The 17,179-nt window shown below is 41.2% G+C and overlaps 1 protein-coding gene across 2 annotated transcripts in view; it reads right to left on the reverse strand.

The window, feature by feature from the left end:
- The window catches only part of onecut2 (one cut homeobox 2), a 48,779-nt gene extending 33,275 nt beyond the window's left edge, over window positions 1-15,504 (reverse strand). For both annotated transcript variants that reach the window (XM_071465623.1, XM_071465622.1), the window contains exon 1: window positions 14,013-15,504. In XM_071465623.1, coding sequence (XP_071321724.1) covers window positions 14,013-15,237 — 1,225 coding nt within the window. In that variant the 5' untranslated portion in view covers window positions 15,238-15,504. The remainder of the gene's footprint in view (window positions 1-14,012) is intronic.
- Window positions 15,505-17,179: the final 1,675 nt, after the last annotated feature.

The following is a 17,179-nucleotide window of genomic DNA, read 5'->3' on the forward strand; positions in this document are numbered from 1 at the left end:
CTCGTGCGAGCATGTTCCTTTCCAGCTAGCGTGTTAGCGGTTAGCTCACCAGCTGGGCCTGGGCAATAATACGATAGTGATATGTGTGTGGAACGACAGGTCAGCTCGGCAGCATCATTTTTAAGTTCACATGTGTATACGCTGGGAAATATGACAGTGGTGCATCCTGATGCATCAGTGCACATTAGCTTTCACTGTGCACCACCTTTGTGTTACTGCCCCTAAATCTATCAGACATCCGTTTGGAGAAAAGCACAACTACATTAAAAACAGCATTTTATAGATAAAAATGCAATGAGGTGAATCTCATTTCACCAGTTAACTGATTTAACTCCTCTGCCTCAGTTTGATATGAAATCCACTGTCAGCTCTAAACAGGGAGAGAAAAAATGTCTCCTTTATTGGAGAAACAGACAAACTAGTTTACTGGCTAGAAAACCACCTCATCTGGCAGCAGCTTCGGCAACAACTGACACCACAACACAACTGAAATACACAATAAATCCATATGCCAGCACATAAACAACAATCACTATCAGTGACTATGAAGGCTATTTTCCAAAAGACTATTCCCTTTAAGAAAATGTTTGTTTAAGGGAAAGATTGGTCACTGTGAAAAGAAACCAACATTTTTATTGGACAACACGACACATCACGATTCATGTTCAGTGCCGGTGTTTATTACCACCACGGAGGCAAAAGGAGCCTTAGAGACCATCAGCTCCATGTATGCACACTCTTATCTTCCACTTGTTCAGTTATTCATTTGCATATAATATTGAACATAAAATATCTTATAATTATTATTGTTCTGTGGTTTGAGCCAAGGAAATACAGCTCTCTCTCTCTCTCTCTCTCTCTCTCTCTCTCTCTCTCTGTCTGTCGCTCTCTCTCTCCTCTGTTGTAGTATACTGTCAGCTCTCTCTCCCCCTCTCTCTGTCTACACCCCACCTCTCCCGTCTCTTCCAGGAACTGGTCTGGATCAGGTTCCTGCAGATCAATGGAGATCTGGGTCCGCACAGTTTACGTTATCATTGCCAGTATTAATGCTCTTTTAATCTGCTCGGGATTACAGCCATCGATCCACATCACCCATCCACACGCACGGCCGAGCCCAAACTGCTGCTGTCTCACACACACACACACACACACACACACACACACACACACACACATATTTCAGAAAAACACTCACAGGCAGAGAGAGAAACCAAAATAAGAGAGAACAACAACATGAGTGGGGACAGGAAAAAACATGTCTCTACTTTTAACTCCACGTTCTTTTTAAGTCAATAATAATTGGTAGTTAATAATTCATTTATTAAGATAAGATAAGATAGTCCATTATTAATCCCACACTGGGAAAATGCACAGTGTTGCAACTGCTAAATCTCAATATCAAATACTTAAAAAAGATCCATAATAAATAGTAACATAATATGTATAATTAGATATGTAAATATAACAGAAATAGCAGCAGATAAGGGATATTGCACAGATGTGGTTAGTTGGTGAGTAATGATAAGTTGTCATTTTCTAAATCTGTAAATATTTTAATTGTTTTATATTTAATACAATGATGATTTTTAAAAATAATAATTATTCACAATTCATTCATTTGTTCTATCTCTACTGGTTATAATTATTAGTAATTGTAGTGGTAGTAGTATTAGTAAATTAATTGTAAATTAATTAATTAATTATATGATATTTAATTATTTATATTGTATATATTTTTTTTATTATTATATATCAATACTACTGATAATAAGGATTACAACTGTAACATTAATTATGATGATTATAATTTTTTCATTTATTTTTATATTATATTTGTATTATTGTTATTTATTTGTCCTCCTCTTTGGTAAACAAATGATTTTGGTCATAAGAAATCTGAACTTTTTCTTATTTATTTATTTATTTTCTTATTTTTTGGAACACCATTAACGCTGTCTGCAGCCTGATGGCTCCGTCTCGCCTGTCGTCGTTCATTATGCTTCCGGGCAGAGTTATTTCAGCCGCGCAGTGACACCAATACTAATTAACCTGAGGGAGGGAGAGACAATGAGAGGAAGGATGTAAGAGAGGAATGACGGGAAGAGCTAGAGAGAGAAATCTGGAGTGCTGTCAGTGGTGATCTGTGCGCCTCATATAAACATCAGTACATCAGTCCTACATAATGTTTGGGATATATTGTTATGTTATGTATATATGAGATATATTGTAAATAAATTCTCAGGTAGTACACCTCACGTTCCTCCTAATACCAACAGGTCCGGTCTGACCTACATTTCTACAGGTTTCCAATATTGATTGGACCTGAGACTGAATACTGAACCATGAACAAATTGTATTGTTTACAAGATAAGCCTCTTGAGAACCAGCCTGTTGTTTTCAAGAGGAACCTGATAAATCATGACATTTCACAAATTATCCAACAATAGACTGTGCACAAGGAAAAACAAATAATAAAGATAGAGGGGTAAAAAGAGAGGAACAAAGGAAACAAAAAAAAACGAATTATTGTTATCAATCAAAAAGATTTGAAACTGAATTTTAAACCAGAATCTGATGTTGATGCTAAATTTAGGTTTAAAATAAGCAGTCAAAGCAAGAATTTAGATTCAGACGGGTCAGTCAATCAGTGCAGCTAATTATTGATTATAGCATGCTTTCATTTTGTTACTACGGTGGCCCTGAGAACTCATCACACTGCACTTAGGAAAACACATGCAAACAGACAAAACACAAACAAATTCTGAAAACATCAAACAACACAAAGGAAGTGTTTCCAGGGGACACAAAAAAATGATGAACCTGGCTGGGACACACTTGTTCATCACATTTTTGTGTCCCCTGGAAATGATGATGATGTTTTCTAAACTGTTTGTGTTTTGTATATATGCATGTGTTTTCTTAAGATGCAGTGTGTTGAGCCCTCAGGGCCACCGTATGTTACAGATGGTGTCTGTTCCTTTAAAAGCTAAAAATGTTGTCCAGCTGGCGGCAACGTTAGCTCCTGTTTCAGCAGCTCCAGTCACTTCATCACAGGTCTTTGTCTTTATGTGCAGACTCAAGAGTGTCTTTTATAGGACATGAAGACCCAGGGCTTTCAAACCAAACACACTTTCTGTCAGAAATTTTGAATCCAAGCTGATTATTTTCTCATGAAAACATTACTACTTTGGTTTTAACAAGTAAACTGAACGTGACATTAAGTGGCCTTGTGGGAACCAACTGCTTCGTTGTGAAAGGTTCAGAAATTTCCTGAAACAGCTGAGCACTTAGTTTTTAGCAAACATTATTCACACGCAAGGAAACAGTGCAGTTGTTGGGGACTATTTTCAGCAGTGGAATAATACACAATTCCACTGTGACCACTGTGTCCATGAGGTGGAAGGACAGAAAGACTGATAGAGAAAAAATTACCCACTGGTATGCTTTTTCTCTTTGAGGAGGGGCCACACAAAACAATAGGTCTGATGGGAAATGTAGGCTTTAATTTGAGGAAGACACATTTTTAACAATTCCACTGTGTAACTCGCACCAACACATTTTCAAAAACTAATACCGTCCTTTAAGGATGATTCTGACTTGTGCTCCTGTTCTCCCTGCTGCTCCCTGCATATGTTTGTGTGTAGCATTGCGTAGCTCTGACTGATTGTGCACCGCCTCGATGAGCTCAGAGCCCAGGTGTCACGTTTGATTTGACCGCCGCAATAAAGCGGCGACAGGACCATTTTCTCCTCTGAACCCAAGCTGTTCAGTCGGCCCCAGACGCATTTCTATTGCTCCAGCACCGCCGGAGTGCCGTAATTGGTGTGGACAGTCTTAACGAAAAATCACTACGCTATTCCTCTGATATTCTTATTGGGAGCTACACTGAAGGTTGTGGAGACTGTGAACACACAAGGCTGATGTTTGATAAAGAGGTTGGTGCTTTGCTGTGAGAATATGATGCAGCCAGTGTCTCTACATCAATGAAACAGAGGAAAAATCATGCAGACGTGTGGCTGGAGTCACGGCAAAACCCTGTTCCAATCTTCCCCTGATATCTGAGCTCCATTCTCTGCATTTACACCTGGAATTAATAAGTGCCTCTGGTTTCTTAATTCTACCTACATTGTGATCAGATCTCAGTATGCAAATTAGGTAGGCGGAGCTGGGGGGAGGGTCAAGGGAAGTTGTACTCTTAAGGCACCAATATGATGATGGAAGGTGATGGTCACATGACCGACAAAGATAGCTTACATTACTGTAAGAAAGTAATCCAAGCCAGTGAGAAAACAGCGACCCCCATAAGTCATGTGACCCTGGTTACTTAAAGCAATGCTGCTATACGAGGTCTACTAACTTTTCCTAAATCAAATAAAGACTTACGTGTAGCTTTTCTGTCTGGCAGCTTGAGGTGGGAGAAAGAGACAGAGTCAGGTAACCTTTCAACATGTTGTGCATACTGTGGTCAAATTGTACAGATGTGTTTCACACCTGGCTGAGATCTGATCGGCCTACTTTCAGATGTGCTCTGCATGATCGGATCAGATGCTGACTGCAGTGTTTGCTTTGTGCAGTGACTCCGGTGCAGGTGAGATATTCAGACACAGATCACAGGTGCTAACGTAGTGTATATGTTACATGTTTAGTTCATGGACTGAGAAAGCAACAAGTCCTCACACCTGCATCATGTACCGGGTCACTTCTCACAAAAAACTTTACAGAAGTAAATCATACGAACTAATCTGCCACCTCTATGGTTAAGGTTTGGTTAGGTTTAAGCACTAAAACACACTCGTTAGCAGAGTACACCACAGATTTAACTCTGTTCTACTAAACCAGTGCTGAACCCATGATGGACAGTGAAAAAAAGTTTCAAATTTGATGCAGCAGACTCAGAGATTTCATCTTTTTTACTCCACACACTCTTCCTTGTCAAAACCTGGTATCATTTCACTTTTAGTCTGAGATTTGGGTGTGTTGAGCTGGTAGCATCGACCAGAGAGGAGGAGTGGGCTACAGAGGGCTGGTGAGCTTTACATTTCCAAACTTGTGGCCTTCAGCCTCCATCAACGATGACTCAAGAGAGCGCAATTTATCAAACTTCACATGGCTCCTCCTGGAGACACAAAAGGCTTTCTACAACTTTTTTTCACATATGCAGTAGTGCTCCCCAGAACCCTCATAACAGCTTCTGTCAAATCTTCTCACGCTGGCACACAAACAAACATCAAAAGTCTCCTCTCAGCAGCCTTAAATCCATTATTACAGATCGATAGCAGCCTGTGAATATGCAGCAGGTCAGAGCACAAACCCTGAAAACGGACACAGACTGTATTCCCACAGTCTGAAACTGTAAAACACACACACACACGCACAGACAGCAACTGCTGGTAATCTGTGTCATAAAGCAGAGTCCGGCTCATTAATAATGCACCACGTCTGCTTGCAACAGGATGCATAAAATGGAAAATATTTAGGTTCAGTCATTCAGATTTTCAGAACAATTTGACTCTAAGTGGACATTCAAGGACAAGTCATGTGACGCTCTACATCTACACAGTGAACTGATCCTCATCAAGGCGCCATGTTCCTTCATTGTCACAGTCTCCCAGCAGCTCAAAGTAGGCTTCAGAATGTAGACCTTTAATGTGAAACATCTTTAGGAAGCGTTGAGTTTCAATGACAGCAACTTAACAACGATCGAAAAAAACGCAAAGTAGCTGTGATTTGAATGAGTCTGTCAACGAGAACAGCGTGTGTAGCTGGTCAGAATGACATGACTGAACTGGTGAATTAGCGCTGTAGAAATGTGAATAAATCATGTAAAGGATCAGAGTCCAGGTTTGTTTTCTGCTGTTTGTGCTCAGCTTTTATGTCAGCTATTCTAACACTGATCTGAGCATCGTTTTCTTTTCATCCATAATTCACTTGCAGTCACAGTCAGGCAGCATCCTTCAACCAAACAATGGACTCCTCCTCTCTCTCTCTCTCTCTCTCTCTCTCTCTCTCTCTCTCTCCCCCTTCCATTTTGCCTGGTTAACCCGGCTGCGAGGTGAAGAAGAAGTGAAGTGAGCAGACCGAGGCGGGTCACGCCGAGATTCCCATCAATAATTCATTGGGCCGCTGCTGCCTCTGCTCTTGTGTTCAATTCCCCTGACAATCACATAATACCTCCCCCCAAAAGAGAGAGAGAGAGAGAGAGTGAGAGAGAGAGAAGAAAGATGGAAAAGAAAAGAAACAGATTCAAAATGAGGTAGACGGAAAGGAGAAGGAAACGCTTGAGTGAGATATGTCTACAGATTTGTTTTTCTTTTGTGACAGGACTGAGCTCTAATGGTCGTACTGTTCGTTGTCATCTTCTTAGACTTTCTGGATAAAAATATTTACATTGTAAACCTCATTAAAACCTCTTTTGTCAGTGGTGCACTTTGTGGCCAAAGGTTTGTGGACACCTGACCATGTGATAGAGAGAAAGAGCGCGCGTGACCTTAATATTAATTAAACACTACATGATAATAATAAGTTAATGCATTAATGTGCTGATGGTCGAGAATCGCTGAGATCATCGTCCATCGGCACAACCCGACACCTGAACACCAAATGTCACATATCATCCCAAACCCATGTGCATTCATCTGCTGCTGTGATAGTCTCCAGTGTTACAAGGAGGATGGCAGCAGGATTTTGGAACCAGGCTGTTCTCCAGTTCATCTGAAAAGTGTTGATTGAGCTCGGAGCTCAGGCGCAGGTCGGTCAAGATCTTCATCATCAAACTGTGAAAACCACAGTGGCTCGGTGCACATGCTGACGCTCACGAGCATTAACATGTCTGTTCATTGGAACTAAGAGGTTTCAGCCTGACACTGAGATTAAACTGTTATTTTGTTTCGCTTTATTATTCAGTTTGACATCGTGCTCACATTGGAGTTGGCTTACAACAACCTGTACAAGCTGCGTCACTCTCGCACAATTGTTCTGCCCAATTTCGTCCATCACGATTTTTCATGGATGTGCATAGGTAGAAAGCTGTGTAGGAGGATGATAATCCCACCTACACGGTCATCAGTGAGCACAAGACCACATCTGTCTGAAGTGCTGAAAATAAAACTAGGGATGCGAGTCAGGATCCAGAAGCCTAGAACCAGTCTAAAGGGGCCAAGACAAAACCATGAAAACCATCCTCTGAGAGATGGGTCCACATACTTTTGGCCATATCATGTAATTATGGTTAGGCCATTAAATCACATTTTAATTTTTTTAAAGAATAAATCAAATCTAACACCCAAATTCCACCTGTACAGCTTGATATGAGAGAGACTGCTGCTAAAATGAGTGAAATGACTTAGACCATTAACTGTTTAGCAAAACCCACAACCTTTTAATTTCCTGCCGATCACCTGATTAATTAATCAACTAACCTTTAAGGTCTAAGCAGGATTACATCAAGAGATTTATTTAGAGGCGCAGATTCAGAGAGAGAGAACAAGGAAAATGAAATACACAACCTGAAAGAACCAAATGAGGGATGCGATGTGATGGGATTTACAACAGAATATTACATTATTCTTTTCCCTGTTATGAACACGAATCAGCGAATGTAACATCAGACTCAGCAAGACAAAAACCAAAAATAACCTCATCCCCCAGCTCTCTTATTTCTTTCTTCCCCCTGCATGCTGCTCCTCTCTCTCCTCTCTGCTCGTCTCAGGGTCAGGGGAATATTTGCTCCATCTATTGTCTGAGTGTAGCAGCTCTGACCTTTGACCTCAGCTCTATTGGTTTCTTGTAGTGCTGCTGATCCAGGAATTGAAGCTCCCTCTGTTTCTACAATCATTTTAAAGTCAGCGCAGTGAAAGGAGGGAGCTGAGATCAGCCCAATGTAACGTGTATCAAAAAAAAAGGAACAAAAAATAATTATAATTTGAAAGTAATGTAAAAATATATTTTCAATGTAAGGTTTAGCCTAGCTCAGCACATATGGTGTATTGACATTAGAGTGGTGGTTTTGCATTGGTTGGCACAGTATGTGAAACTCTCAGTGTCATCACTCTCAGTGGTGCTGTAATAAACAGCACCACCTTAGCTACGATGCTAAGGTTGCTAGCAGTATGCACTATGGTAGCCTAGTGTGTAACAAATCTGGTAGCTGCATCTGCACTGCTGATATTTTACCACGGGAATTTTTTTTTGTCTGGTTTTGATATAAGATCAATTTCACTTCAGTTTCAGTTCAGGAAACTCAGAAACGTTGGTAATTACTTTTTTGTCCACCTTTCAGTTCAAGCAGTGGTGAACTATCAGCCACAAACATCAGCGCACAGCTGGTCAATGTTCGACCCTGCACCACAAACATCTGCGCAGGGACACACAACAATAAGGAGAGAGTCATGTGCAAAAGCAATGATAATGATAATGCTAGCTGCTAGCCTCCAAGCTCCTCCAAAAAGCAAACAAACAAAAAAACACAGTATATATACCTGCTGAATTAATCCAACATCCAAAAGTGCTGGTGGCCCTGAGAGCTCAACGCACTGCAACTTATGCAGATAGACATAACACAACACATGTTCTGCAAATACTCACAACACACACAAATACACACACACACAAATATTCACAGCACAAAGGGGTTTCCAGGGGACACAAAAAAGTAACGAATGTATGTCGTGGAAACACGTCCAGGACATACAATTCGTCCGTTGTGTTGTATTTGCAGCACGTGTGTTGAAAGGAACTGATGAAGACGTTTTCTGAATTTGTTTGGGTTTTGTGTATTTGTGTAGGTTGTCTTATGTTGTGTGTTGAGCCCTCAGTGCCTCCGTTAAAGGTGATTTCATTCCATTTCCTTAATTTAAAGCTTTACAAAGGAAATCACCATTAGCCAAGCAGCAACAGTCTGAATTTCTCTGATCTTACAAGCTAGCAGCTTAGTGTCTTCCTCATACGTTCCTGTTTCTATACCTTCAGACAGACTCTGGGTTGTGTTGTAGTTTTTCATCACTGATGGAGCTAGCACTAGGCACGAGGCTAACCAGAGCAGGATTTTCCCAATATATGTTTTCTTTTAGATAATGATAAACATATTGTGATAATGACATAATTGTTGAGTAGTCCATGATACAGCACGTAAATCAGAAAGGTTTTCACTTCTTTAATCTCCTCAGTTAAAACGTGCCAACCTCAGTGGCCTAGTGGTGACAGTGCAAACATAACTGCAATGTCTATGGTTCTCTCCCAGCCAGGGACCTCTGTTGCATGTTGCTCTCGCTCTCTCTGTCTCTCTCTCTCTCTCTCTTTCTCTCTGTCTTTCTGTGTTTCGTCTCTATCTCGGCACTGATAGTAAAAAAAAAAGGCAATAAAGCCAAAAATGCTGGTTTTGTGTTTTTACTCCTCAAAGTTAGGTATTGAAAAAGAAAAAAAATTTGGTATTTGTACCAAAACTCAGGCACTGTACTGTATTATATCATATTGTATTGTATTGCACTAATGTGAAAAAATGTAATTCAGTTTCCAGCTGGAATGAATAATTTGAGCTTTGATTTGTGGATGCTGGACAAAGCAGCATCTCATGTAGCTGTTAGTTGTCAGAGGGAGAGCAGGGGATGAGCGCGGCTGCATCAGACAGCAGGGTAACCATGAGGCTGCTCAGTGCGTATCTGCATGCTGACATTTTACAACACACGAGTACAGATCACATAAATGAACACGGTCCCCTGCTCTTCTCCAGCTCCAACCACCAATCAAAGTCACTCCTGTCATTTCCTATGAACCTGTATCAACAAACAGCAGCCCCCAAAATAAAGATCCCCAGAGGAAATAACAGTAACAACCTGCAGAGAGTCTCAAGTTTCAAATACGTAGGTCTGACCTGGACCAAATCTGGGCCGTTTAAATACAGATCTCAAGTAAGTTTCCTGACAAGGAGCTGAGAAAAGAAAAGAAAAGAAAAGAAAAGAAAAGAAAAGAAAAGAAAAGAAAAGAAAAGAAAAGAAAAGAAAAGATTACATTTTATAAGGATCTGTTCAGCAAGTTACATTTACACCATAAATCATCTCTCTTCTCCCTCACTTCAAAAATAACCACATTATATCTCAGAACAAAATTGAAAAGGATACTGAGGAGAAATTATGACCAGATATGTGACATGATGCAGCCACAAAATATCAGAAGATTTACAAGTGGCACATATTAAAAAAAAAGATTTAGAATATGACTCAAACTCCTTAAACCAAAGAACCACAAACGCACTGAGACCCTGTGGTATAATGTAGGACTATTATAGAGATACCAGAGGGAGTCAAATGGGTTTGTCATAGAGATATATAAAAACAGTTTAAATGATATTTTAGGAATAATTCAGGAATATTATATATTATGTAAAAAAAAAAATAGTGCAGTTTATTCAATTCACTAAAGTTTATATTCACCACAGAAAATAAATGAAACACATTAGATCACTTAATACTGAGTAATACTGAATACAAACCAAGAAAGTATGAGTTCATAAAGTGTGTAATTTTTGAATTATTTGAGTGATATTTTAATTTTATCTCTCTATATAAAATATCATAGGAATACACTTTGAAGATATATCACTTATTCTACAATCAGACACAACAATAAAACCAGCTACCTGTTTTAATGTTTTGGCTGATGGTTGTGGTGTATATTCTGTATAATACTGTATCTACTCTGTCAGATAGTTGTTATTTATAGGCCACACTGTTCTACTACTCCATCTCTGCTCTCTGATCTGTTCCTTCTGGAAATGCCAAGTTTCCTTCCTGGGGATCAATAATGTTTTTATCTTATTGGTGCAAAAACAATGATACTTCATGAAATACAATGACAATGTGAGTCAGGTGATTTCTGAGATAATTATAGTTACTATAGTCATCTTAAATAAAACAAACACACACACACACACACACAATAACTCTCAATCTAGGAATATTTAGGAATGGCATGGTACACATTAAACTCATAGGCTGTGTCCATTAAATTATCAGTACATTTTTATTTTATCTTTATATACTTTATATTTCACATTTCTATATATTGTCATTTTGACAATATATGTTTCATGTTTTATTAAAAATTAGGATTATAACAGTGAGTGTTAATCCAAAACAGACACACTTTACTTCATATATAATAATAATTTACATATCTATATTTATGTGTATATTATATAATACTAAAGGTTAGGAGTATTGCTGCCTGAAAATATGTAAAAAATAAAAGAAAAAAAAAAGTTTTAATCTTTAATAAAAAAATTTAAGTCTTTTGCAAACTGTAGCTGTACAGTCAGGTTCTACTCAGAAAACCCTGTATATCCAACATTCATGTATAAAATGAAGCCTAAACTTCTCTTTAACAAGAAAAACTGTCTTGTTCTTTAATATATCACCAGCTTTGTGAAAATATATTTTTCAGGGTAATTTGATGGGTTGTAGAAGTTCTTCTTTTAGCCAAAGATGTAAGAGAATTGTCTCAACCCCTAAAAAACCATCAAACCCATCATTTTATCTAAAAACGTCATCATCACATATGCAGAGATACATGGTTTTCACTGAACAGTAACGTCCACAGTGAAAGAGGAAATCAAAGAGATTTCTCACTTTGCATTCTTTAAAAGACTTGCCTCAAATTTTCCTCATCACTATTTGTATAATCTTTGATGAGATTACTGCATTCCTGATAAGAACTAATTACTGTTTGACAGCATCATTTGATAATGATCATTTTATTCAAATAAGTCAACAACTGTTACATGTAAAATTTATTCCAGCACTGCCATGTACTTTTGGACTACTTGTACAAAACTGTACCAACCACACCACAGCCCCTGTATCTACGTTTTCCCACAACAATCTAACCTGTGTAGCCTCCTGTGTGTTTTGTTATCTAGTTGTTTATGTGTAATTAAATCAATTTTCAAACCTCTTGTCTGTATCTGTGTGTTGGTTCGTGACAACCAGAGTCATATCAAGTTCATTTTGAAACTAAATACACAACGTCGTGGTTCTCTGTTTTACACAGACTCTCATTTTGCTAAGGGAGATTTTGAGTCCCAAAATTTGAAGTATTTTCCTTCAATAAAATACACTGAAGCAAAGTTATAGTACTAATAGTCATCCATGGTCAAACTGCTGTTGGTTTCAAACTGAAACAATAACTTTGATGCCTGTAAAGATCATGATATTCCCAATAAGGCTGCTCCTGTAGACTAAACGTACAACAGTCTGAAACATGGTCATACCTCAAACAGCATATGGACCCAGAAGTTTTAGAAACGGAAACATTTACTGTCCGGTGAACGTTCTTTTATTAGTTTGTAAAATGCTCCCTCTTTTGAAGAGAAATAAGTAATTTAAAAACATCCAACAGATTTTATCAAAAAAACTTGAAACAGTCTTACAACAGGCCTCTTAATGCAATAACATCATTCAACAAATCCTTCACTGTTGTTAACTACACTTCCCCCCACACTCCCCCCTCTCTTTATTTTATTTTTATCCTCTGTGTCACCGAATAACTCGGTTTATTTTTTTTGTACATAACATTCAGCAGGACACTGAATAAAGAAAAACTGACATGAAATTGAAATGAGGTTTTTTTTTTATACTGTAAAAGATCATGAACATGGACACAACGCGGAAATTCCCTCACACACTAGTTTAGGCCCATTAATGCAACAAACTGGAGAGGTTTACTGAGCTCATGTCATCTTTATGCTGCTTCACACTGCATTTTAGATGATGGTGTTGGAAAATAGTGAAAGATGAAGACCAACAGATTCTTTCACACTGGTTGTGGTCTCATAATATATCAGCTGAATTTAAATGTGAAATTAAAGCATCATTGAGATGCAGATTTTTAAATATGTATAAAAAAAACACCTCTGCTGAAAACACCTCACATGACAAAATCTCACTATAAATCCACCACAGACAAACTGAAGCCCAACGACATGAAACTGTTACAACTGTTTATGGAGCCCGGGCTCCATATAATCCACTCTCAACCTGAGCCTTAAGGGCCACCTGATCCTTTTTTATTCTGCTCCCATCCCCGCTGCTGCCTCTGTCCCCTGCAGACAATAGAGGCTTGTTGTTGGGACAGAAACCAAGTCCCTCACTAGAGGGGGCACCAGACCCACGGATGCTCCGAACCTTCGTGTTTATGTCACAGCCCTCTGATCACTTCAGGCTCCTCAACAATCAATGTGAAATGCTCCTCGGACCACCTCTGTCTGCCCTGAAAGCTTTCTCACACCTCTGCTAATACCATAAGAATACAATGCGCCTTTAATAGGCTAATGGCAGTGGTAACAGCAGCTGAATAATACAACCCCCTAAATAAAGACATAATCTCCACTATCACTGAGAATAAACGCTGAATCCCAATGATTCAATTTATCCCAAACTAATAAACAACTTGAATGTCGAACGGATTAATCCTTCAATTCTGTGCAAAATTCCCCAAATCTAATCTTTCCTCTTTTTTCCCCTCTTTCCTTTTGTTTTTTGCTTTTATGCTTTTATTTCTCCCAAAGATCTTAATTGGATATTTTCATGTTAATCCTTTGTGAAAAATCCTAAATTGCCTGAACTGTTGGAGCGGAGCAGTGAACTGATACGGGCGCAGAGCTGCGAGCGCGCAGGACGCGAGAAGAAACCCTGGGTTGGTGCACGGTGCAGAGAGGGGACTGTTGGAGGGAAATCCCGTGACCTTGTCATTTCGTATCGATCTCTTTTTGTTATTGATCAATAATGGTAATCATAACACCAGCGAGTCTAAATAAATTTCATTCACCTAAACTGCAGCGCGGTGTTGGAGGGGACACCCGGGGAGGCGCCAAAACAAAGCCAGCGACAGAAGCAAAATTAGTGATTGTGGTTTTTTTTTTTGGGGGGGGGGGGGGGGGTAAGTTTAAATTTCTTTTCTTGTCCCGACGCACAAAGCAAACCACAACATCAGCACGGCGGAGAGTGGCTTTCTGCTCTTACCTGCCAGTCTGAGGGCCGACATCCTCTGAAACTCGGGCTCCTGCAGCCACTTCCACATCCTCCTGAAGGTCTCCCGGCCTGACTTTAGTTTACTCCAGGGTTTGGGGTTCCTCAGCAGGTCCGACAGGGTCCCCTGAGAGCGGCACAGCACCCTCTGGGCGAAGATGGCCTGGGGGATGCTGTACCTCTTCAGCTCCGCCGTGATCCTCTGCGCTACCTCCTTGGTGTTGATTTCCTCCAGCTGCCCCGAACTGTTCCCCCCCTGCGTCCCCGAGGAGGAGGGCGGTCTTTCCCGGGTGGAAGCCAACACGGGCCCGTGGGATGGAGACTGGAGGTGGGGGTGGGTGTGGGGGTGGTGACCCGCCGAGGAGGCAACCGGGTGCCCCGGGTGGTGCATCCCGTTCAGGTGCGGCATCATCCCGCCCGCCGGGCCACCGAGGCCTCGGTGCTGGTGGTGGTCCCCTCTGGCCAGCATGGAGGCGGTGTGGTGGGCGTCGAAGTTCAGCATCTTGTCGTGGCCTCCGTGCGTTGCCGTGCCGTAATTGTGGAGACTTTGTTGGGTGTTGTGTATGGAGCCCAGGCCGTTGCCCAGCACCGGGGACAGACTCTGACCCATCCCGGACATGTGGTCCTTGTGGTAGGGGCTGTAGAGGTTGTTCATGCCCGGTAGCCCCCGCTCGTCCCGCATCAGGGTGAAGCTCCCGCTCACGTTCCCGGAGAGCCGCTGGTGGTGGTGATGGTGATGGTGGTGAAACTTGTCCGACACGGTGGAGATGGGGGGCAGCGGCTGCAGCGGGGTTAAGGTGGTGTAGGTGCCGCTCATCCCCATCCCGGGAGAGGACGTGTCGCAGGGCACACTCATGGCGTGGTGCAGCGGCAGGGACAGCTCCGGCCGGTACTCCCCGCTGCCGTCCAGTATCGTGGCCATGCCGGACACCATGGCGGAGCGGGATGACGCGGCGGCGGCGGCCAGGTCCTGGTGTATCCGCAGGGTGGACGCCGCCGCCGCCGCTGCCGCCGCCGCCGCCCCGTGTCCCCCCGCCGAGCTCCCGCGGCCGTGGTGCGGGCTGTGGCCGCTCATCAGCTCAGCATCAGGGGCCACGGAGCTCACCGCCACCCCGCCATGCAGGCTGCCAATGCCGTCCATTGTCATGTCCGTGTTCATGGCGTAAGCGTCCAGGTCCTTGGCCAGGCATCTATAGGCGTTAGTGTAGGCAGTCTTCATTCATCTGTCCTCTCAGTCCATCAGGTCGAGCGGAATTATCTCTCCTTCTCCTCCTTTCTCCCCTGCTTCTCCCCTGATGCGCCGGGATGGGTCAGTAGCCGTATCCCCCTTTTTTCCTTCACTCCCTCGGTTGTTTCCCCGGTCTCCTAAGGCCTCTCCAGCGCGGTGTCTTTGTGTATTTTCCCCGGTATGTGCACATAAAAAAAGTGTTTTTATCTCGATCATACGGGCCTGTGCGGTGGCTCCCCCATATCCAGCCCTCTCCTCCTCTTGCGTTACTCTGCTCCTCAGACGGGAGCTGTCCGCGGTCCCCTAGCCGACCGCTCAACCCAACTTGCTGCGGGAGTAGGAGGGGGAGAAGCGGGCTCGGCTGGAGGGGCTTCACCCACCTGACTGATGGTGCATCGAACCAATCAGAGTGGCCGGCAGGGGTAGGGAGGGCGTGGCGAACGGACCGACGAGCCAATCAGCGTCTTTTATAGATGCAGCGGGTGGACGGTGATGATGCTCTGGGTGGGATTTGAGTCAAACATCACTATCGTACAGTATTTCTAAGAGATTCCTTTAATATTACCGTTGTAACTTTTCTGTAGGACTTAAATATGAGTGTAAAGTGTTCATATTATGGTCTGTTTTGAGGCTTTTATTTTCTATTTTAATAGTATAACTGAGAAATTCACTTTAAAATGATCAGTCTTTATTTCTGTAATATTTCGGTGATATCACCATAAAGATTTATACCATGTGTATGGCAGCAAATGAGAAGACATTCTGTGCATTTGTATGGCATTTCTCTAACGGTTGGTTTCTCCTATGATATTAGCCTACTATTATAATCTGAATGGGATTAATTAAAATCAGGTAATAATCCGATAACATTTTACAATTCATCCTGAAATTGGAATATCAATATATTTCTACAATCCGAGTTTCAAAGATTATTCTTGACATTAGAAATAACATTATTTGTAGCTGTTCTTGTGCTTTTCAACACGTCACATGAGCTTCATCAGTGTGCCCAGTTGTTTTTAATACAACATGAATGAGAAATCCTTAAAGTGTTCATTAAAAAAAATGACAAATTTAACATCTACAATTCAGTGACAACTGGGAAAACTTTATCTGCTGATGAAGATTATGTGATATGATCAAAAGCTACAAAATGGATGATGGTGACATAGTTTTCTCAACCATCTTTGTCGTACTTTATACAAAATTTATGGCTTTTTATTGTATTTTTTAGGTCCTTAAATACCTATAATATAAATCATTTAATTAATAAAACAACTTTTTTTTTTCTTAATTCAAAAGCAATATATAAAAAAATACCAAAAATTCACCCCAAAATTCACAACAATCACTAATGTTCTCATAATTTTGCTGTAAAATTGCCATAGGGAGTTTCCACTGTGCTTTGTAAAAAGGCGTGAAGAAAAATTTGCAGTCTACTTAAGGGGGTCAGAGGGAAATGAATGTGAAATTAATTCACTCTTTATGCAGACGGCTGGGTGCTTGAAGGCATCCTGCAGTGTCTGTGTGGACAGTCAGTGATGCACATTTCCATCCTGCAGATTTTCACATTCACTGAACTGTCTGTGAAAAAACAGAAAAGCCATTGTTAATCTGTGGATTCATTGTAACAAACTGAGGATGCTGTGTTTTGTTGTCCTCTGCTGCTGCTGCTCCTGCAAAGAAGCTATTTGCCCACAGGGATCATTAAAATTTAATCTCATCTCACCTCTCATCACCTGCTGCCCCTGATTGTTGAGACAAAGTAAGGTGACAGGAAATAACACATAATAACCACATGATGAAACCAGAACTGATGTGACAGACATCTCAAACCTTCCCCAACACTAAGGACATTTTCCTTTTTCTTTCCTTTCCTTTCCAACTGTCCATGTCTGTCTTTTCCACAAAACATCTCCACTACTGGACTTCC

The sequence above is a fragment of the Trachinotus anak genome, unplaced genomic scaffold (genome assembly GCF_046630095.1).
Source record: "Trachinotus anak isolate AG129_WGS33_773 ecotype Australia unplaced genomic scaffold, CSIRO_AGI_Tana_v1 ptg000028l, whole genome shotgun sequence".
NCBI lineage: Eukaryota > Metazoa > Chordata > Actinopteri > Carangiformes > Carangidae > Trachinotus > Trachinotus anak.